The sequence below is a fragment of the Hemiscyllium ocellatum genome, chromosome 14 (assembly GCF_020745735.1).
Source record: "Hemiscyllium ocellatum isolate sHemOce1 chromosome 14, sHemOce1.pat.X.cur, whole genome shotgun sequence".
NCBI classification, from domain to species: domain Eukaryota; kingdom Metazoa; phylum Chordata; class Chondrichthyes; order Orectolobiformes; family Hemiscylliidae; genus Hemiscyllium; species Hemiscyllium ocellatum.
The window spans coordinates 34,274,074-34,297,487 of NC_083414.1; the positions used below are offsets into that span (position 1 = coordinate 34,274,074).

The window sequence follows — 23,414 nt, forward strand, 5'->3', positions numbered from 1 at the left end:
CACATAGTGTTGGTGAATTGGAACACCTAACATTCCTCACCTTGATGAGCAAGTCTTTAAAATGGTGTGAAGCATAAATTTCAAAACAAAATTAAATTAATGCATCAAATAGTGATATCTGAAATATGCTGCACCAAATAAGTACATCTGATATACAGAGAGATTGCAAGCACACTGGAAAAGATCTGTCCTTCATTCTGAAAGAATTATATTGTTTCTCCTCAATCTGATTAACTCACCACTCAGCATTGCCACATGCTAGTTTTAGGCAGTGTGGTTAGTATGCTGAATCAAATGGGGGAATTGGTGCGGGGGGGAACAAAAGAGACCAGGAGGACATGAAAAACACTGACAAGAAAGAGATTCACATAGAATCCCCAAGATTTTCATTTAAATTTTCAGTTAAGATATTGTTTTGAAATGTAAACAAGATTACAACTGGTTTATGGGAATTCACCTCGGAATTCCTCATGCTCAAGTTTTCATGTTTAAGTGGATTAACATGCAGGCTCTCATTGATAATAGTAGCAGCATGCAAATTATAAAATTTATAACATGTTCAAATATACATGAAAGCCATACAATTCCAATTCATGTGTATTTTCATTAAAATATTGATTTTAGTTTCAAATATCAGTGGATTTTTTTCACTTCCAAAAAGAGGAGTTACTTTCAAAAAAACTCACCAATATCATTCGGCAAACATCCAGATTATATCAGAGTACAATACCAGTGGCAACTTGTTCTTAATTCTACCTTGCTACCAGAGGAGGCAACTTATATCTTGCTACAACCTCTACTGTTTTTTAAATTTGAAAACCATTTAAAGTTAACTGCATAAAAGACAATTATTATTTCAAATATAAGAATTTCATACTGCAATGCAAAGATATTTAGATACAAATCAAATACATCACTTTCACAGAGGTAATTGATACTTTTATTCAAATTAAGCACTTGTTGTGGTGACAGAACCCATTTAAACACCTTTTCAATGAACAAAGACTTTAATTAATGCCTGCTATGAACAGACTATAATGTGTAAACTTTTGAATATCATCACGACCCAAGATGTCAGACATAACTTTGAATAGGTTTGTAGTAAGAAAATTTAATGCCAATAATCATTGGCATTGTAGTTGTATACTGCAGATATTTCATTGTTAGCACATGATCTAAAATTACCTAAATTTAATTTGCATTCAATTGCCTTTTTGAATTAATTTCAGGAATTAAATGTTAATTTAAAACAATCAACGCAATAATGAAGAGGAGCAAATCAGACTATAAACATTGAAGTCAACACATTTGAAGGAACAAAATGCAACTAAAGTGCTATTGATGAATGTTTTCGCACCCCTTGTGTACATAGCCAATACAAAGTTGTTTTTAAACAAAGTTAGAATGGAAATAGAATTAGTTTTAAAATTAGAAATAAACCAGTTATGACTGAAGTTCTTGGCAATTTCCCTTGGCATTACCTCTCCCTTAGAGGAGCTGGTCACACTCACCCGTGCCTCTGCATTGTTTGCCCCATTTCTTTGCCTTGCTTATTTTCATCTTGCACTTTGCTATGCCTCAGTGCTCCAGCACTTCTCCCTTGACCTTTTTCTATCTCACATTTAAACAGTTGGTATAGTGCTTTGTTAAGCACAGGGAACCTTGAAAGCTATATTTAGGGTGAGATTTCAAGAAAATTGTGACTTTACAATATCTATCCTTCACTCCCTAAAATCACGTGGTCCCCCTCCCTCTTCATCACCCCATCCATAACTATACATACTGTAACTCTTTCCCTTCAAAGTATATGCTTAAATTCTGTTTACTCCCCTTCTTCCACTAACATTTATCTTACCTCCTATCCTCCAGATACGTACTCCTCACTTTCCTCTCATTCTTTTCAGTTACCCTCAAGCCAGTTTTGCTGGCTTTTAAGTCCTTTTTCTAGTGTTATTTTTGAAAAATACATTAGAAGTTCCCTCCTCCTCTCCCTCCCACTTTAGCCTGATCTCCTAGGATTTTGCAGTTGTGTCAAAACTTTAAAAAAAATCTCTATTCTCCATAATTCTCCCAAGTACATCCAACATTCTCAGGAGGATAAGTGAAAGTCCCAGAAAAAAACTCAGCAGGTCTAGCATCATCTGTGCATGAAAAAAAAACAAAGCGAACAATGAGTCCAGCATAAAGTCTTCAGAACTGTTGTGACAAATCAGTCATGTTGGATTTAAAGCACCAACTCTCGTGCTCTCTCCCCAGGTGCTGCCAGACCTGAGAATTTCTCCAGCACGGTTTTTATTTTAGATTTACAGCAACTACAGTATGGTGCTTTTTATTTCTGCAAACTACACATCCAGGCAGCTGCTCAAAGAAGTCCCACACACAGCTGATTGTGTGTGGTGGTAGGTTCAAATAGAAATCATACAGCAGAGGACAAACTGGAGGTCTGCAGAAGAGGAACTAAAATTAAAGAGAACATTGACCATCATGAGTCTACCTCACCTTACCCCAAGCAAGCCTTAGCCAGAGGCTTTTTCAGTTTCTCTATCCTCAGTGACCCGAAACTCCATCTCATCTCAATTCATCTCATCTTTCTCAACAACAGAGCTTGTATTCTCCACATTCTCAAGTGCCAGAGACTTTCCCATCACAGTTCACCACCCTCCTCCATTTGCCTCCATAGACGAGGCAGAGGCCAACACCAACTTCCTGTTTTGAATCCCTCATTACCCACATTCCCTCCCAACCCACTTCCTTTAAACGTTTGCTTCTGCAAAACAAAAAACTCCCAAAGTCACTTCCAAGTGTACTTCAACACAGACAACCTATCTTTTGGCCTTCCACTCAACACAAAGCACCATAAATACCATGAAATTACACTACACTTTACGAACCTGCTCATAATGATTTACCTTGGCACTGGGAGACATTAAGCCAAAGCCCCATCTCAACTGCATGGCGTGTCACTATTTGAAGAATCTGCGAACCCTCTCTATGTCCTGGCTGATATTTATCTCTCAGATATGACCATTAAAATCCACTTGGTGGAATGTTGTTCCAGACAAAATAGTTGCTATGTTTCTCTACATTCCAGGAGTAACTACACTTCATTTTCTGTATCTCTCTTCATGCCTTTGAATGGGGCTGTCCAAAATGCAAGCGTTTTCCATTTCAGAGAGCATTTTATCACAATATATACACACAAATCTAGTCATACCAAAAGTATTAGTGTAACTTCCAAAAGTTACGTTATAACATCTGCCATTAAAGAACATTGTTTAGAACAATGTTGAACTATAACCTGGTGTTGTGCAATTTTTTAAACTTAGAAGAGCCTCAGCAGAATACTTTAGCTGCTCCACTGTGCAATTAATTCAAAATTGTACTAACGAGACACACAACAGAAGAAATGTAGTTATGTCAGTTCAGAAGAGAGATTTTAAAATATTTCTGTACTGAAACAGTAAGCAAATTTCCAACTAAGTAAATGCTCGCTTCCATTCATTTTATTCCAAATGACCTTGCTGATATTTAGCCATCCTGTTACACTATCCCTCTGCTAATAGAAACACAGCTGCCTAATAATAAGCCAATATTGATTTTGTGGGATGCGCTTATGATGTTATCCTGACAGAAAATGTCATTTCCGAGAATTTAAAAAGCTGTAGGAAGTTGAAACGGAACATATGAAACTAAAATATCAAGAGATAACTAAAGTCAAGAAACGACAGTACGCACATGTAAAATAAATATCATAAAAGAAATGAAGTCTGGCAACACTTTCAGGTATTCAATAAAAATCCACCCTTTTTAATCCGCTTCTCTTTGTTTACCCATTTCCTCCATTTTAGCAACTCACTGGAACATTAATTTCTTCAACCTGCAAAGCTCTGTTGCCTTTGGAGAGCAGGCTGAAATTTTTTTGCTAATTATGCTTTCAACACCTCCACTTAAGTTTCCCATTCCTTTTACCACCGCCTCAATTTGTTATGCTTATCATGTTCAGATTATTTCTTTTTTTTACAAAGGCAGGAAACAAAAGTGTTATCATTTCAAGATTGCACTTCTCCAAAAGCGAGTTAATTAGTCACCATAACACATCCCCGTTTCTCACAAAACAAATCAGATCAACCACATTAATACAATGGCTACAAGAGCGGGTCAGAGACAAGGAATTCTGCAGCGAGTCACTCACCTCCCTACTCCCCAAAATGTGTTCCACCAACTACAAAGACCAAAATCAAGAGTGTGATAGAATACTCCCCAATTACATGAATGAGTGTAGCAACAACTTTTCAACAACTTTCAGTACTGTACAGGACAAAACTGCTGGCTTGATTGGCATTCTCGGAATCACCAGAGCATAGTGACATTAGTGTACCAGACGCAGAATGTGCTGTACATATAGAAAGACAAGTCAGCAGATAATGGGAAGATCATCTCGAAGTTCTCATTCAAGACATACAAAATCATGCATTGGAAAAGTACCACTGTTCCTTCAGTATTGCTAGATAAAAATTCCTGGAACTCTTTTCCAACAGCAGTACATATGTACTTACAATACATGACTGCAGCGTTTCTAAGGCAGTGGCTCACCACCATATCCCTGGGACACTTCTGCATGGAGAACAAACAGTGGACTTGCCAGTGATGCTCACATCCCATCAGAAGTGGTAATAGGAAAAGAATGGTCAATGTAATACCTGGTTTCAGAACAAAAGGTAGAAACAACATGGATAGTAGTAGTTCAAGGACAGGACAGGGAAATGTTGGCATTTTTAATTAAAAAGACGAAATTACCAAATAGCTCAATGGGAAATACAATAAGCAGTAGACAGATATCTTCAACTGACAGCGCTCAAGAAAACTGCTTTGGATAAAACTATGGCTGAGAAAGTTTGCTGTGAAGAGAAAAATGATCAGCAGCATTCTATTATCCAATTAAAACTTGCTGAGTCATTGAAACTGAAAAATGGCTTTTTTCAGCAAGCTATCGTTCAATGTCATACGCCTGGGGAACAGTTTTTCCTCATGTTCCAACCAGAGCAATAATTAAGCATGAAAAGATCATAATTGGTTTCATCAGCAACAAGAAGTTCATGATTTTCATGTTAGAGGTCAGGATAATCCCACTGTTTTAAGCCTTGGCAATAGGCCCCACTTTGTGCTGGAATCGAGTGTGCTGATTTCAAAGTAGAAACCACATGGAACAGTCTTGCCAGAGGCCCACTAAAAAAAAAAGGACCACCTTGGTTGCCACTTTTTTTTTTAAAATTAAAAAAAAGAACAAAACAGCAAGTTCCAACTAACCTTTGTAAGTGGTAGTTAGCAACAGTTGCCAGTAGTTAAAACTGCAGATGGGAGCCTCTTGGACAGAGAAGGAACATCAATAATCAATGCATGCCCACAAGTTGACTCTTCTATAGAATCATCCCACTGCATGAGCAATTTAAAGATGTTGTGAAACTTGAAAGGGTTCAGAAAAGATTTACAAGGATGCTGCTAGAGTTGGAGGGTTTGAGCTATAGGGAGAGGTGGAGTAAATTGAGGCTATTTTCCCTGGAACATCAGAGCCTGAGGGGTGACATTTGGAGGTTTTTAAAATCATGAGGGGCATGGATAGGATGAATAGGTGAGGTCTTTTTTCCCCCTGAGTGGAGGAGTCCAAGACTAAAGGGCAAAGGAATAAGTTGAGAGGAGAAATATTTAAAAAGGGACCTTAGGGGCAACTTTTTCACACAGAAGGGGATGTATTTATGGAATGAGCTGTCAGAGGTGGTAGAGATAGTTAGTACAAAGACAACATTTAAAAGGCATCTGATGGGTACGTGAATAGGCTGGGTTTAGAGGGACATAGGCCAAATACTGACAAATGGCACTAGATTAATTTAAAATATCTGGTTCGCATGGATGAGTTGGACTGAAGGTCTGATTCTGTGCTGTATATCTCTATAACTATGAACATTGACTTGATACCAGCTCTAAGTCTCTGGAACCTTCTAAGTACCTTGCAAGAAGCTTCCAAGTTCTCTATTATGCTTGGAGAAAGTGAGGACTTCAGATCAGAATCAAAGAGTGTGGTGCTGGAAAAGCACAGCAGTTCAGGCAGCATCCGAGAAGCCTGAAGGGCTTACGTCGGAAACGCCGATTCTCCTGCTCCTCGGATGCTGCCTGACCTACTGTGGTCTTTCAGTACTACACGCTTCGTCTCTATTATGCTTGCATGGCTCTTCCCACCTCTGCTTAGTTGGCAAGGTCACTGAAGGCTTCTGAAGCTCACCTGAACCAGTGGAAATCCTCCAATGTCTGACCATGGAGTTTTGCTTAGTAGTGGACTGGCTTCCAATCCACATCCCATAATTTTTCTTTTAAACCTACACCCATTTTTTGCCATCCAGCCTCCATAGTTTGATTTAAGGACCATAAAAAATCTAGTTCTTTTTGTCTGAAATAAAAGATTCAAATAAAAGTAAAATAAAACTTCATAAAAGCAAATACATTTATCCAATAAATTGGCTTTTGTGATTTTGTTGTTAGTTATTTCACTCAATAAATAAGTGAGTGACTTGAGAATACAAACTCCTTTTCTGCCATTCCTTCTCATAAAATAATCCCATCTTCCAAAGGATTAATATGGTAAACCTCCATTATACTCCTTCTATGCAAAGTGCATCCTTCCTTAGACATGGAGCCCCAGACTAACACTCCAGATGAGGACTCACCATGTTTTCAATTCAACTCCAGCAAGATATCTTCACTCTGTACTCAACATTCCCTTGAAATGGATGCCAATATAACCTTTGCCTTTCTAGGTGCTTGCTGCACCAGCATGCTAACTTTCAGTGACTCATGGACAAAAATATCCAGAGTTTTTCAGGCACCCACACTTAATAAAATCTCACCATCTAAAATATATATTTTGCCTGTTTTTCCTAACAAAGTGACTATCTTCACAATTAATAACATCACACAACATTACAATCCATGTGCCATGTGATGCACCACTCACTCAGATTGCATTAGGCTGCAAGGAGGCTTCAAGGGGATTTGGGCAGCCAATGTTTGATTTGATTTATTGTCATCACATGTACCAAGGCTACAGTAAAAAAAGGTATTATTTTGCATGCTGTGCAGACAAATCATACCTGACCTAAGTACATCAGGATAATGGAACAGAATGCACAATATACTGTTCCAGCTACAGAAAAAGGTGCAGAAAAAGATCAACTCTGATATGAGAGGTCAAAAGTCTAATAACAGCTGTGAAGAAGCTGTTTTGGAACAGGTTAGTACATGTCTTCAAACTTTTCAATCTTCTGCCCAACAGAAGAGGGTAGAAGAGAGTATAACTAAGATGGGAGGGGTCTTTGATTATCTTGGCTGCTCTCGTGAGGCAGCAGGAAGTATAGACAGTGTCAATGGATGGATGGCTGGTTTATATGATGAACGTGATGGCTCCACTCAATTTGGTGTCATCAGCAAATTTGGAAATATTACAACTAGCCCTCACATCTAAATGATTAATATAAATGTAAATGACTATGGAGCGAGCATTGACCTCTGTGGTAGAAAAATGTGGTGCTGGAAAAACACAGCAGGCCAGGCAGCATCTGAGGAGCAGGAGAATCGACATTTTGGGCACAAGCCCTTCTTCAGGACCTCTGTGGTGGCCTACTAACAATAGCATTCTATGCTGAGAATGATCCGTTTATTCCTACTCTTCACCTACTGTCTGATAACCAATTTTGAAACTGTACTGGTATACGTTCCCTGAGCCCATACTCAAAATTTTATTTACTGTATGGTACTTTATCAAAAGCCTTCTGAAAAATTCAAATATACCATATCCACTCATTATCTCTAGTATCCTCAAAAAAGGATTTCCCTTTCACAGTGTGGAAGCAGGCCATTCAGCCTATCAAGTCCTCACCTACCCTCCGAGGGCATCCCACTCAGACAGCCACCCCCACCCACTAATCCCTGTAACCCTGCATTTCCCATGGCTAATCTACCTAACTTGTACATCCCTGGACTGTGGGAGGAATATTGGATCACCTGGAGGAAACCTACACAGCCATGCAAACTCCGCACAGACGGTCGCTCAAGGTTAGAATTGAACATGGATCTCTAGTGCAGTGAGGCAGCAGTGCTGATCTCTGAGCCACCATGCCACCCATATTAACTGCTCAATTTTACCATTCTTTTCTAAAAGGTCAGTTGTAACAACCTTAATAACAAACTCTCATATTCTGCCCTTTACATATTCAGGCCCTCTTGTGATGCAGTGTTAGTGCCCTGACCTTTGGACCAGGGGTTCAAATTCCACTTGCTCCAGGTCTGTAAAATAACATCTCAGGACAAGTTGATTTGAAAAAAAATAAGTACATGAGGCAAACAGGTCAGCAATTCTCCAACTGCCACCTTTCACTCTTAAGTAGAGAGGTTACATTGTCAGTTCAAGGGTTGCCAGGAACTTTTCCAGAAAATACAGAATTACAAATGCATTACTAAAGCATCCACCATCTCATGTTGCTTTTTCGAACACTCTGAGATAAAGTTCATCTGGTCCAGGAGAATTATCAACCCTCAATCCAACTAGTTTCTTCAAATTACTCATCCTTACTCACAACCTGCTTTTAGCTCTCCAATTACACAAGTCCCTTGGTCACCAACTACTTCTGGGAGATTTTCTACATCTTCTGTAAAGATAGATGCCAAGAAACTGTTTATAGAGGAACCTCAATTATCTGAAGGACATGGGCGGGAGTATTTCATTTGGATAATCAAATGCTGGATAACATCGTTTAGCCAACCATCGGGACCGTACAATCTTGCCAGATTATCTGATATTCAGATAATCGAATACCAGATCATAGAGGTTCCTCTGCAATTTCTCTTGCCAGATAATCCAATGCCGGATAATCAAGGTTCCTCAAACTTGTGCTATTCTTCAATACAAATTCTCCTTCCTTCATGAATAATGCTTGCACTTGTCATCTCAAACTTTTTCCTTTCACATTATTAGAAGCCTTTATCATCTAACCTGATTTTCCTTGCTGGCTTTCATTCATTTTCTCTTTTCTTTATCAGTTTCTTGGCCCTTCTTTACTGGGTGCAAAATGTGTCTTAATTCCCACGTTCACCAATATTTCTGGCATTCTTATAAATTTCTTCTTTTGATCTGATGCCATCCTTAACTTCTTTCATTCAAGAGAGAAAGGAGAGTCAACCATGGTTAAAGTTGTTCCTTAGAGAAATTTAATTCTGCAGTGGACTTGCATTGAAGTATTAAGCAAAGACTGACAACCATTACATCTTTTACTGCACTTGCCCAAACCACCTCATCCCCTCAGTTCCCTTTGTTCAGATTAAAGACCTTAGTTTTAGAATGAACTGGAATACATTCAAATGTCATGTAAAATTCTATCACATTATAGTCAATATTTCCCAATGATTCCTTTATTATATGATCAACTTCAAAAAGCCTTATCCTCAACTGGATCCTCAACATAATATTCCAGAAGCTCATCTCAAACACACTCAGCAGAAGTCATCCTCTGCATCATGACTGCTGCCTTGATTAATCATCTGAATGCAAATTGAATTTGTCCATCATTACTATTTTATCTACATCGCATGCATCTAATTCTCTGATTTATAGCATGGCCAAAACAAGAACAACACAGTTTAGCTGTTCCACAAACAAATGTTTTGCTTCCCTTTGCTGTCTCTTAGCTCCACCCAAACTGATCTTACATCTTGGACCTTTTGAAGATAGACCTCTTGTACTAAATTGCTGATGTCACTATTTACTAATGTGTTACTCCACCTATTCTGTGCCTCCTGCAGTGCTCTAATAAAGTTCAACATAAGCTTGACAACAGCACTTCAGCTTTCCATAAGATAAGATATAGGAGCAGACTTAGGCTGTTCGGCCCATCGAGTCTGCTCCACCACTTGATCACAGCTGATAAGTTTATCAGCACCATTTGCCTGCCTTCTCCCCATAACCTTTGATCCCCTCACTAATCAAATACCGATCTCAATGATAAATACACTCAATGAAATTACCTCCACAACCTTCATTCAATAAAACTGGTCTATTGTCTTCCAGACTTGACACTGACTTCAGCAGCATCACATTGCATTCTTACACCATCATGTTTCCTTTTTCTAAGCTTTTTTTTGGGGGGGGGGGGAAATGGCAGTGGCATAATATGCTCATGCCAATTGCCATTTTGCCAGGGAAAAAGAGCCAAGGTCAGAAGCAGGCTCAATGCCAATACCAGAAGGGGTAATATAAAGACTCCTTGTCAAGGAGGCCATCTGCCCGCTAAGGGGCAGGAAAGGGGAGGGGAAGGAAAGGCTGCAGATGGAAGGGAAGGGAGGGAGAGGGAGGCTAAGAGATAATAAAAAAAGAGTAGATTCAAATTGGTTAGCTCAGAAACACTCATAACAAGGAGTGAGGAGTTAAGAACAGTGGAAATCACTTGAGGTAATTAATTACTTGCAAATAAATGTGGCTTCTCAAGCTTAAAGATGCCATATATTAAAAGGAGATCGATGAGGAAAAATTGCAGTGAACACTACAGTAAGGAACACTTAACTGTTAAATTTAAATATCAGAGATCCAAGATGCAGTAAAGAGGGTGCCAACGGCCTGTTTAAAATATTCCAGCCTCGTGCGTATTCTATGGCAACACATTACCTGAAACCCCTCTACAACATAAAAGGTACATTAAAGGAGGTGATGGCTGCCTGTGGGAAAGCGGGGGCAGCAATTAATTTAAAAAGGTCTGCTGCTAATTCATGCCTTTTCTCTTTTGCCAATTTAAATACTATACTACTAATGTTTTCCTAGTTGTAGGCTTAATGGGGGGGGGGGGGGGGGGGGAAGATTGATAATTCTAGAAGAAAATTACTTTTATTTAAAGCCACATTTGCTGACACTGACATGTGCACTGCACATTGCTTTAAATCACACGTGCACAGATCCTGGGTGGCTGCAGGGAGGCGCACAGAATTACAAACAGAATGAGTCAGGGTGGGATTAGGATAAATTATTGTCATCAGATTTGCCCAAATCTTGTCATCCTTATTTTTCATCTCATAGGAAGGAACATGCTGGTCCTGAACTCTGGTCAACTGGTCTTTAAAAAGGCTCCCACATGTCAGATGGAAATTTACCTTCAAACAGCTGTCCCCAATCCAGTTGGTCCCCTAGCTCCTGCCTAATACTGTTGTAAGTAGCCTTCCCATAATTTAACACTTACCTGAGGACCAGGCTTATCAATAACTATCTTAAAACTTAAGGAATTATGAACATTGTCCCCAAAATACTCCCCCACTGAAACTTCGATCACCTGGCCAGCTTCACTTCCCAATACAAGGTCAAGCACAGACCCTTCATACCTACATATGTAGGCCATCTACACATGGTTTCAAGCAGAACTCCAGGATGCAATTAAAATTAATTCCCATCTAAGCTCCTGGCAGTAAGGAAGTCCTCGTCAATATTGTGGAAGTTGAGGTCACCCACAACACTGTTTCTACATCTCTCTATAATCTGCTTATATTTAGAGTCAGAGTCACACAGAGTAGAAACAGATCCTTCAGTCCATGATGTTTACACCAACCAACAAACACCAAATTACCCAAATCTCAATTACCTGCACTTGGGAAATAGCCTACATTTTTTTTTTAAAAAACATAACATTCCTTCGAGCAGAAACAGGCCATTTGGCCCAACAAGTCCACATCAGCCCTCGACAAAGTAACCCACCCAGACCCATTTCCCTCTGATTAATGCACCTACCACTATGGGCAATTAAGCATGGCCAATTCACCTGACCTACACATCTTTGTATTGAGAGGAAACCAGAACACCCACAGGAAACCCATGCAGGCACTGGAAGAATGTGCAAACTCCACACAAACAGTCGCCCGAGGCTGAAATCGAACCCAAGTCCTTCGAGCTAGGAGGTTGCAGTGCTAACCACTGAGCCACCATGCCGCCCTCTGTTCCTTTAATTCCTGCTGGCTTTTGGGAGGCCTATGGTGCAACCCCAAACCAATAATTTCACTTTTCCTTATTCCAAACTTCAACCCATATGACTTCGCTGGGTGAGCTCTCTCAAGGTGCCCTCTCTGTCATAGCTGTGGCATTCTCCTTCATTAGCAACGTAACTCCCCGATCCCTTTTTCATCCCTCTCTTTCACAAGTGAAACACCTAAACCCTAAACATTCAGCTACCAGTCCTGCCATAGTCACATGTACTAATCTAGTCTCTCAGCACATCTGCTTTATCTGTTATACTCTTAAAATAAATGCACTGCAGACCATTTGCCCTGCTGTGTTATTAATTTGACCCTGCTGGCTCTTCTATGAGACTTAGATGATTTAGCCCCTCTCCTCTTCAAATACTCCACATGCTGACTAACTGGTCCAGGTCCACACCCACCCAAATGACACTGGTAAACCTCTCGACCAGGATATTGGTGTCCCTCCAGTTTAGGTGCAACCGTTCCTTCTTGCACAGGTCTCACCTGTCCTGGAAAAGATCCCAACGATCCAAATTTCTGAATCCCTCCCCTCCTACACCAATACTTTAGTTATGCTTTGTGTTTTATCTTCCTATTTGCAAAACTTTGTTTTAGCTGGCACCGATAAACCGAGCATATTGTATACCTCAAATACCGTAAAGTTTGTATTTGAATTTGTAATTTATTAACCTCAATGTACATATACTTCTCGTTCAATTGAATAGCCACGCAAAATGCCAACAGTTGATTCAGTTTTCAAGTCAATTTTGCCTCAAATACCATAATCTACCATGATGTCCAAGTAGTCAGTTTAGGGTTTGAGTGAGAAGACTCTCTGCTGGTAGGTTTTAAGGCAAAGTTGCGTTATTATTTCAATGATTTATGCTTTAAATAAAGTGTAACAATAATGTGCATACCCTGCATGTTTTTACATCAATTATGTGGACCTCATGATTATCTGGAATATTTGATCAGCCAGCACTCCTGGTCCTACAGAGCACCTGTTATTAAAACAGCATTTAATCTCCCTCCTGACACTACTCACTCAGTCTCTACTGCTGGTTCCTGAGCAACCAAGCCTATGCCACCTTTCGAGCTGCGACACAACTTCTAGAGCTTTATGTATGGATTCAGCTCCACTCCTGCTGCTCTGACTTTCTCCTCAGTTATTTATCCAGAAGTTGCCCCCATTTCACCCCCCAAGCCCCTGCTGTGCTACGCTCCCGCTATCCCTGGAGCTTCCTAAATGTGCTTAGAGCTGTAACCATCCAAATAAGTGGTATGCATACCATCACAATCCTGACCAGTGCCTTTCAGATAATAGGCAGGGATCGGAAAAACACATAGCATATTACTCAGCACAGGATTCCTAGCCTCTGAACACCTCTTGCAGCCACATTATGTAGTGACAGGTCCAATTCAGTTGCTGGCTAATGTCACCCAAGACTTTGATAGTGATAGCTTGATGCTAACACCATTCAATGGCAAGGGGTGATGACCAGATTTTGCCTTGATGGAGATGTGTGACATAGATGTTGCTTGTTATTTGTCAGCCCAAGTCTGGATATTGTGCAGGTCTTACTGGATTTCAGCATGACTACTTCAGTATCTGAGTAGTCACACATGGTGCTGAACATTGTATAATCATTGCCAAATATCTCCACTTTTGATCTTATGGAGGGAAAATCACTGAAGAAGCAGCTGAAGATGGTGGCACCTTACATACTAACCAGAAGAACTCCTCCAGAGACATACTTGAGCACAGTTGACTGAACTTAAGTTTCTTCGCTGTTCGATATAATTCCAGCCACTGGAGAATTCTCCCCAATCCCCCTGACTCCAGTTTTGCCAGGGACTAGATTCTTATTTAGTCAAGCATAGTTTAACATAGTTACCCTCAACCATACATCTCTCAAGTTCAGTCCTTTTTATCTACATAAGGACCAAGGCTGCGATGAGCCGAGAAGTGGAATGGTCTCGGCTGAACCCAAATTGAGCAGCTTATTCTTTTACTAGTGCCATTTGAACTTTGCTAATGATCGAGAGTAGAATGATGTGCTAATTAGTTGGGTTGGATTTCTCCTGCTTTTTTTTCACACAGTAAGTTCCTGGGCAATTTTCCACATTCCCAGGTGGATGTCAGTGCTGTAGCTGTATTGGAAGAGCTTGGCAAGAGGCTCACCTACAGCTGGAGCATATCAGAAGTTCTGTTGCTAGAATATTGTCAGGGCTAATAGCATTGGCAGAGTCCAGTACATTCAGTCACTTTGCATTAACTCTGATCAAACTCAGATCCTGTGCAAGCCCAAATATCATTTAGGTCAACACAAATAACAGAAGGTTATGTTAGTACATGATTGCAAAAAAATAAGTCAAAGAAAACCCCCAAGAAAAATATAAATGTGTTCCCTGGTAGGAAAGCTGGTCAGGCTGAGATGTTGTCATCCAAAATTAAAAAAAGGGTGAAAATCCTGTGTAAATTTCAGTTAGTGACTTAACTCAAACAGATTTAAAAAATGTTAAATAAAAGAAAAGGCTATGGTCAGTTCAGAAAAACAGAAACCAGAAGATTTGCGTTTGAGTTCATATGAGATGCCATCTATTTATGCATTTGCTATTTGCCTGTTTCAGCACACTGTTGCTACTGAGTCTTAGTGGTTTTAAGAGTGGATGCTTGTGGATATGGTGCCAATCAATTGGCCTGCTGTGTCCTGGAGGATATCAAGCTTGACTGCTGATGGAATGTACTCATCCAGGCCAGTTGGGAGTATTCCCAAAGCCTGTCAGGAGTGTGATGGGAGCCAGGTGGGGAGTTACTCGCCGCAATATTCCAAGCCTCTGACCTACACTCGTAGCCGCAGTATTTGTGGTGAGTCCAATTGAGTTTCTAGTCAATGATAACCCCAGGATGTGGATAGCTCAGGGGGACACTGGTAATGCTATGAAATGTCAGGGAGCAGTGGTTGATTCTTTTTTCAGTGATGGTCATAACTTGGCATTTGTGTGGCATAGCCTGGACAGTGTTGTGTTCCAGATCGATGCGTTCAAGCATGGACTGCTTCAGTATGTGTAGAGTCATGAATGGTGCTGAACATTGTGCAATCAATCAGCGGCAAACATCCCCACTTCTGACCTTGACCTGGAGAGAGGATCGATCGATGATGCAGCTGAGGAATTCCTGCAAAGTTGTCCTGGAGCAGAGGTGACTGAACTCTGCAAACCATACCAACTTCCTGTGTGCCAGGTAAAACTCCAGTCACTGGAGAACTTGCCCTCTAATATCCATGGATTCCAGTTTTGCCAGGGCTCCTTGATGCCACACACAATTGAATGCAGTATTGATATCAAGGGCTGTCACTCTGACCTCACCTCAGGAATTCAGCTGGCTTGTCCATGTTAGAACTGATGAGGTCAGCAGCTGAGAGGCCCTGGCAGAACCCAAACAGGGCATCACTGAGCAGGTTATTGCTCAGCAGGCACTGCTTGGACAGCACTATTAACAATACTTTCCATCATCTTACTGATGGGATGGTAACTGGCTAGGTTGGATTTGTCCTGGTTTGTGTGTACAAGACATACCAGGGTGAGATTTTAACCTACTGCGAATCCTCTTGCAAGGATGCCTTCCTTGAAGAAGCTCTCTTCCTCCCTCTACAAGGATTTCAGTGAGTCTCTTAGCCTGCTTGGCACACTCTTCTCATTCCTGATGAAGGGTTTATGCCCGAAACGTCGAATTTCCTATTCCTTGGATGCTGCCTAACCTGCTGTGCTTTAACCAGCAACACATTTTCAACTGTGATCTCCAGCATCTGCAGACCTCACTTTTTACCCCAATTTTTCACACTGTCAGGTAGAAGCCAGTGTTGTAACTGTACTAGAACAACTTGGCTCGGGGAGCAGCTAGTTCTGGAGCACAAGCTTTCAGTACTACTGCCGGAATGTTGTCAGAATCCGTAGCCTTTTCAGTATCCAGTGCCTGCAACTGTTTCATGATCTCCTTGGGCGTGAATCAAATTGGCTGAAGACTGGTATCGGTGATGCTGAGGAGCAGGAGCATGCCGAGATGCATCATCCACTCGGTACTTCTGGCTGCAAAAACTTCTGCCTTACATTTTGCACAGACGTGCTGGGCTCTTTCATAATGGAGAATCGAATATTTGCGCAGCCTCTTCCTCTAGCAATTTGTTTAATTGTCCAGCAGCATTCAGGGCTGAATGTGTCAGGACTGCAGAGCTTAGATCAGTTGGTTGTGGAATCACTTCGCTCTCTCTATCCTTTGCTGCATATGCTGTTTGGCACGCCAGCAGCCCTGTTTGGGAGCTTCAGCAGGTTGACACCTCATTTTCAGGTATGCCTGGTGCTGCACCTGGCATATCCTCCTTCACTCTCCATTGAACCAGGATTGATCCCCTGGCCTGATGGAATGTCTGGGTGTGGATATGCTAGGTCATGAGATTACAGATTGTGTGGATAGAATTCTGTTGCTATTGCTGGCCCACAATGCTTCATGGATGCTTAGTCTTGAGTTGCTAGATCTGTTCAAAGTCTGTCCCATTTAGTGCCACACATGGAGGTTTTTCTCAACGTGAAGGGAGGATTTCGTCTCTTTTAGGACTGTGTGGTGGTCACTCTGACCAATACCGGACAGACGCATCTGGAGTTGGCAGATGGGTAAGGATGGGAGGTCAGGCATGTTTTTCCTTTTTGTTGGTTCCCTCACCATCTGCTGCAGATCCTATCTAGCAGCTACGTCCTTTAGAACTCAAACAGTAGTACTGATGCTGGGCTAGTCTTGGTGGTAGACGGTGAAATCCCCCAGAATATATCTAGTGCCCTCAGCCACCCTCAGCATTTTCTCCAACATGGAGGGATACCAATTCATCAGCTGAGAGAGGACAGCGTGTGGTAATCAGCAGGTTTCCTTGCCCATGGTTAACCTGTAGCCATTGACTCCAGACCTCATGAAGTCCAATGTCGAGGACTCCTGACAACTCCCTCCAGACGGTATACAACAGTGCCACCACCTCTGCTGGATCTGTCTGCTGGTGGAGCAGGACATATCCAGGAATGGTGATGGTAGTGTCTGAGATATTGTCTGTAAGGAATGATTCCGTGAGTATGACTATGTCAGGCTGTTGCTTGACTAGTCTGAGATAGCTTTCCCAATTTTTTGCTTTAACCACCAGATGTTACTGAGGACAACTTTGCAGGGTCAACAAGTGTGTTTCTGCCATTGCCTTTTCCAGTGCCCAAGTCGATGTCAGACGATGCATCCAGTTTCATTTCTTTGAGACTTTATAGTAACTGGCACAACAGAGTGGCTTGCTAGGCCATTTCAGAGGGCAACTGAAAGTCAACTACATTGCTGTGGGTCTGGAGTCACATATAATTCAGACCAGGTGAGGATGGCAGATCTCCTTCCCTGAAGGACACTGGTGAACCAAATGGACTTTTCCAACAATCAACCAATCATTTCATGGTCATCAGTAGATCTTTACATTTTTATAAAATAATTATAAATCAATGATTATACTTTAAAAAGCACTACAGATCAATCAGATTAGAAAGCATGTAGATTGTGTTGAAGTAATAGTTTAGAATACACATTTTCAGATTATCTTCAACTGGAATATAGTGGATATTTCTGGGCATCAAACAGAAGAGAAATGCAAAGGCCTGAAGGTCAGCACAAAATGAAGTTTACCAGGGATAAAAGGGACAGCTAATCAGAGAGGGTGGAAGAGTGCAGATTATATTTCACAGTAAGATAAATGAAGTGACATTGTCAGAATTGCTTGAATCGATAGAAGAAACCTACTGGCAAATAGAACCTGGATCCCTGGTGCTGGCAGGCAGCAGTGCTAATTACTGAGCCACCACATCACCCCAATTCAAGTGCACACACCAGATTTGTTATAACAGACAGACAGTCATAAAAACCTAGCTTTCAATGGTTTTTCTGAACTCCTTTAACTTTGTCCAAGCAGAAGTCTTCCAATGTGTCAAGGGAAATTGATATTTCATGTAGGTTTAACTACTACTTGTCAAATGCAATCTGAAATCTGTATTACACAGGAGATCAACTATTAAAGGATGCAATAGTTAAATGTTAAATGAAGGGCGATAGCATACACTGATCACTCTCTCAAGACCTCTGCCATAACATCAGAACCACATTTTCTATTATTTTACAGTCACTGGATGGCAATTTGGAGCTCTTATGCAATTTGTTAGATTAGTGACAGCAAATGGCAAGTGGAAGGCCCCAAGTAGCAATTAAGTGATCACTTAAGGGCCTTATTTGGTGCCCAAGTTAACAAAGTGACCCATAGCAATTAAGCACTGGGTGAGAGGAGTGAAGTGATTGGGGGATACACCGCCCTGGGAAGATCACACTCTTTGTTCAACAACTTTGGAATTCTGCACTGCTATGACCTACTTTCAGGCAAGACAGTATTCCAATGAGCAGACAGCTATTAAAACTAGGAATTTAAGAGAAGGTGGAAAGAAATGGATATATTGAGAACAGAAGCATACAAGTTTCAAGAGATTTTTCAAAAAACTGAAAAGAAACCCCCATGGATAGACAAAGTGGCTGAATGCATTGTCACTGTTGAAGTAGAGAAAGCAGATGAGAAAACAAAAAAAAAAGGTCATAACTAGAAAACTAAAAAGAGTGCTTGAAAAGACAAAGCTGGAGGAAGGGATCGGAAGACAAATGACTAACTCAATTTCAGATAACAACAAGGAAGTGAGGAAGTCAACATGGAAAGATGTCCTACTGCAAAACAATAATTGTGTGGATCATGATTTCATCAGTGGACAGTTGGGAGAACCTCAGTGGTGTGAATTGAGCTACATAAAAGTCAGTAAGTATCACTCCAGTCGGTCAAGTGGTTTGTTCTGTTCTATTCACGAGGTCAAAAGATGATCAGTCATCTGCTTGGTCAAATTTGAGGGAACAGATTTAAAGATGGAACTGGATCAGTGGGTAGAGCACTCAGATTAAAAGTTGACAGCATCCCCAGCCACCTGTCTGAGCATGGTGAGAAAGATTAGCAGCCAGCTAGCACATGATCCTGCAGTCTCTTGGCTGATGTCCATGTGAATCAGGAGGCTTTTACCCTCCTTATTATAAAAGATGCTTTAAAATTGGAGCAACCCACAATTTAAACGTTTCAAAGCATATCGCTTCGGAAAATGGAGAGCAAATCACGAAAAAAAGAACTATACCTGGCTTTCCTCGTGAGATACTCGCATCTGTTCTTTAAGCACCGACATTCTGGCCGCCTCCTCTTTCCTCAGCACTCGCTCCTTCTTCAGCTCGGGGCTCCAGAAAGTTTTAATGCTGTTCATGGACGATCCCAGCTTGGTGTCTTTAACTTCCAGCTCCTTCCGGAGGATCTCGTTCTCTCGCTGCAGATCCTTGAGCTGCGCTTGCAGATCGACGACGGTGTTATCTCGGACCTGCCTCAGGGTGGAGGGCACTTGGTGATGGTGATGGTGGTGGTGGTGGTGTGAGGATGGGGTCACCATGCCGCTGTGCTGGTGGTGATCACTGAACGACAGGGCATCTCCGCCGGGAGACAGGCCAGCCGAGGCGATGTTGGGACTACTGCCCATGGCCGTCACCCGACCCCCGTAGGTGGCTCGGTTGGTCGCCCTGCCCAGGGTCATGGTGCCTTTGGGAAAGCTGGTGGAGGCGACTCCCTCATGGTCACTCAGGTACATGGGCCCCGATGTGGCGTAGGCTGCGTTCAGGGACTGGATGTTCTCCATGGACAGGGTCTTGCCGGCTCCTCCGGTGCCGCCGCTGCTTGTTCTGCGGTGTCCCAGGCGAGGTGACCGGGGAAGCCGGGGAGACCGGGAAGGGCTGCCTTCCACGTGGCCCACTGCCCTGGAGCTGCCGTACATGGCTCCGGTCTGAATCAAAGGCGCTGGCTGTGATCGAGGAAGCCGGCCGCCGTCACTCAACGCCTCTCCTTGTGCTACCTGCCCGAGCTTGTTACCGCATTTCCCCACTGCTGGGCGAGGAGGGCTTTGCCTACTCGTCAGAGCTGCAAGATATTTTAATAAAATAATGTACAGAATCATTCACATTCAACATATTTATAAACTAAACAGGTAAGCGGGGGGGGAGGGGGAAATCAGCGAATACAGGCTTCCAGAAATACAAAAACCCTTTGAAAAATAATCCCACAAATATAAAGCGATGAACACTGATAAGTGTGACATGTAAAACTAACAGATCTCCACAAGAACGTGTGAGAATTGACGATGCACTTGATAGAAACTATCAGCTGAAGGCATTTCTTCACAATCACGTTCAAATGTACCAAATGCTCATAGCTACTGGTACTTTTCTGTGCATTATATTTGTATTTTTGCTTCACCTTCAGAACAATGTTTTCTAAATATTAAGCACTAATGGTTAATATTAAGCTATCAAAGCAGAGATCTTGCACAGCACATGACTAAATGTAATTAAGTAACTGGAGTTAAGCAAGTAACATGACCTCCAATTTCCAATCTAATTTGCATTTCTTGTAATTCTGAGGAATATATTTACATTGTGTCTCTCTCCCTTCAACCTCCGCCCCCATCAATGTTTCTGTTTCCTTGGTTTTTTTCCTTCGCTCTGGGGGTATTTGTACGGACTACCGTATTGTCTTTGGGTGAAAGTGAGGACTGCAGATGCTGGAGATTAGAGTAGAGATAATGTATTTTCGGGACCTCCTTTCTGTTTATGTTATTGAGGCCAAGGTAAACCACTGCCTTTGACTCTTCACCTTCGATATTGGCTCTCATTTCAGTAAAGTCTTAATTTTTGCAATTCTTTCAAGTTTTTAAGTAAACTCTCTAAAGTAGACTCTTCCAGTTCCACAATTAATATTTCTGATGAGCAAGCAATTGCAGCATAAACTCCTCTAGCCTCTTGGCTCCTACTTATGACCCTGAATGAAACCTCTGACTAGCCTTTTGACTGAAAGAGAAAAACTTTTTTATTGTGTGGCATGGTATCAAATATTGTCTTTATATGGTATTGTGAAACGTTTTGGAACTTTTTGATTATCTTTCAAGGTGCCATATAAATACAAGTTGTTATTGCCAGTATTACTGCCTTCACTTGCCAAAGGAGTGAAACCAAAAGACAATGCAGTCCAGAGTGTGGTGCTGGGAAAGTGCCGCAGATCAGGCAGCATTGTAGGAGCAGGAAAATTGACATTTCCAGCAAAAGCCCTTCATCTGGAATGTGGCTAGGAGCCTCGGCAGTGGAGAGGTAAATGGGAGGGAAAGGGGAGAAGAGAGAAAGGAAGGTAACTGAGAGTGCAATAGGTGGAGAAAAGTGTGGTGCTGGAAAAGCACAGCAGGTCAGGCAGCATCCAGGAGCACCTATTGCACTCTCAGCTACCTTTCCCCATGCCCCACCCTCCTCCCATTTACCTCTCCACTGCCGAGGCTCCCAGCCTCATTCCAGATGAAGGGCTTTTGCTGGAAATGTCAATTTTCCTGCTCCTCCAATGCTGCCTGATCTGCGGCACTTTTCCAGCACCACACTCTGGACTGCATGGTCTTTTGGTTTCACTCCTTTGGCAAGTGAAGGCAGTAATACTGGCAATAAAAACTTGTATTTATATGGCACCTTGAAAGATAATCAAAAAGTTCCAAAATGTTTCACAATACCATATAAAGACAATATTTGATACCATGCCACACAATAAAAAAGTTTTTCTATTTAAGTCAAAAGGCTAGTCAGAGGTTTCATTCAGGGTCATAAGAAGTAGCCAAGAGGCTAGAGGAGTTTATGCTGCAATTGCTTGCTCATCAGAAATATTAATTGTGGAACTGGAAGAGTCTACTTTAGAGAGTTTACTTAAAAACTTGACAAGAATTGCAAAAATTAAGACTTTACTGAAATGAGAGCTTCTTCGAAGGTGAAGAGTCAAAGGCAGTGGTTCACCTTGGCATCAATAAGATAAACAGAAATGAGGTCCTGAAAATACAAGTTAGGGAAAGGCAGGATCTCCAACACTGTAAATCACAGAATACTCAGAATACCACATTCTACCTGGCACAGAAATCAGAAGCTTGAAAAAAAGACACACGGCTGGAAATTTGGTCGGGGAGGGAGGTCTTGAGATTTGAGGCTCCAGCACTGGTTTTGGGCAATGGGTTACATCTATATGGGACCAGGAGGAGCATTCTCAAGGAGAGATTTCCTAGTGCACTTGCTTGCTACGGGGACAGGAACAAGATATAAAAAAAGAGTTCAGATAGAATGACAACAGAGCGGATTATGGAAAATAGAAAAGCTGGAAATGAAAGTGAAACACAGCAGAAACAAATCAGAGAATCAACTAGCATCAAAACAAAAGGCAGAATTAAAAGCACTACCTGCATGCACATATCATTGGCAACAAGATAGGTAACGGATGGTACTAGAAGTAAAAGATTTAATTGGCATTATGCAGACATGGTTTCAAAGTGATCAAAACTGGGAACTGAACATTAAAAATGATATTCATCATTTAGGAGGGATAGGCAAAGAAAAAAGGTGGGATTGTGATGTTAATAAAAGGGCGGAATCAATCTACTGGAGGGCAGGGAATCTTCAATCAGAAGAATGGGATGTACAATCAGGAAATGACCATCTCCAATGAGAGAATCTAATCACTGTCCTTGACTGTCATTGATGTTACTATCATTGAATCCCTCACTATTTAAAATCTGATTGAAGATTTGTAGCTCGGGTATCCGTTGTTGTGGTTCTGCTCACCGAGCTGGAAGTTTTTGCTGCAAACGTTTCGTTCCCTGGCTAGGGAACATCGGTGCTGTTGGAGCCTCGTGTGAAGCGCTGCTTTGATGTTTCTTCCGGTATTTATATTGGTTTGTTCTTGCCGCTTCCGGGTGTCAGTTTCAGCTGCAGTGATTTGTATGTGGGGTCCAGGTCGATGTGTCTGTTGGTGGATGTTCTTGCCGTTTCCGGGTGTCAGTTTCAGCTGTAGTGGTTTGTATATGGTGTCCAGGTCAATGTGTCTGTTGATGGAGTTTGGGGATGAATGCCATGCTTCTAGGAATTCTCTGGCTGTTCTCTGTCTGGCGTGTCCTATGATAGTGGTGTTTTCCCAGTCAAATTGCACACAACACTACATAGTGGTGTTTTCCCAGTCAAATTCTATGTAGTGTTGTGTGCAATTTGACTGGGAAAACACCACTATCATAGGACACGCCAGACAGAGAACAGCCAGAGAATTCCTAGAAGCATGGCATTCATCCCTAAACTCCATCAACAGACACATTGACCTGGACACCATATACAAACCACTACAGCTGAAACTGACACCCGGAAACGGCAAGAACAAACCAATATAAAT

The 23,414-nt window shown here is 41.6% G+C and overlaps 1 protein-coding gene across 3 annotated transcripts in view; it reads right to left on the reverse strand.

The window, feature by feature from the left end:
• The window catches only part of LOC132822339 (ERC protein 2), an 820,981-nt gene that overhangs the window by 789,768 nt on the left and 7,799 nt on the right, over positions 1 to 23,414 (reverse strand). For 2 of the 3 annotated variants that reach the window (XM_060835589.1, XM_060835590.1), the window contains exon 1: positions 19,273 to 20,091. In XM_060835589.1, the coding sequence (XP_060691572.1) occupies positions 19,273 to 19,953 (681 nt within the window). In that variant the 5' untranslated portion in view covers positions 19,954 to 20,091. Of the gene's footprint in view, positions 1 to 19,272; positions 20,097 to 23,414 lie in introns of those variants that run through there. The other variant, XM_060835591.1, reaches the window with a different exon arrangement.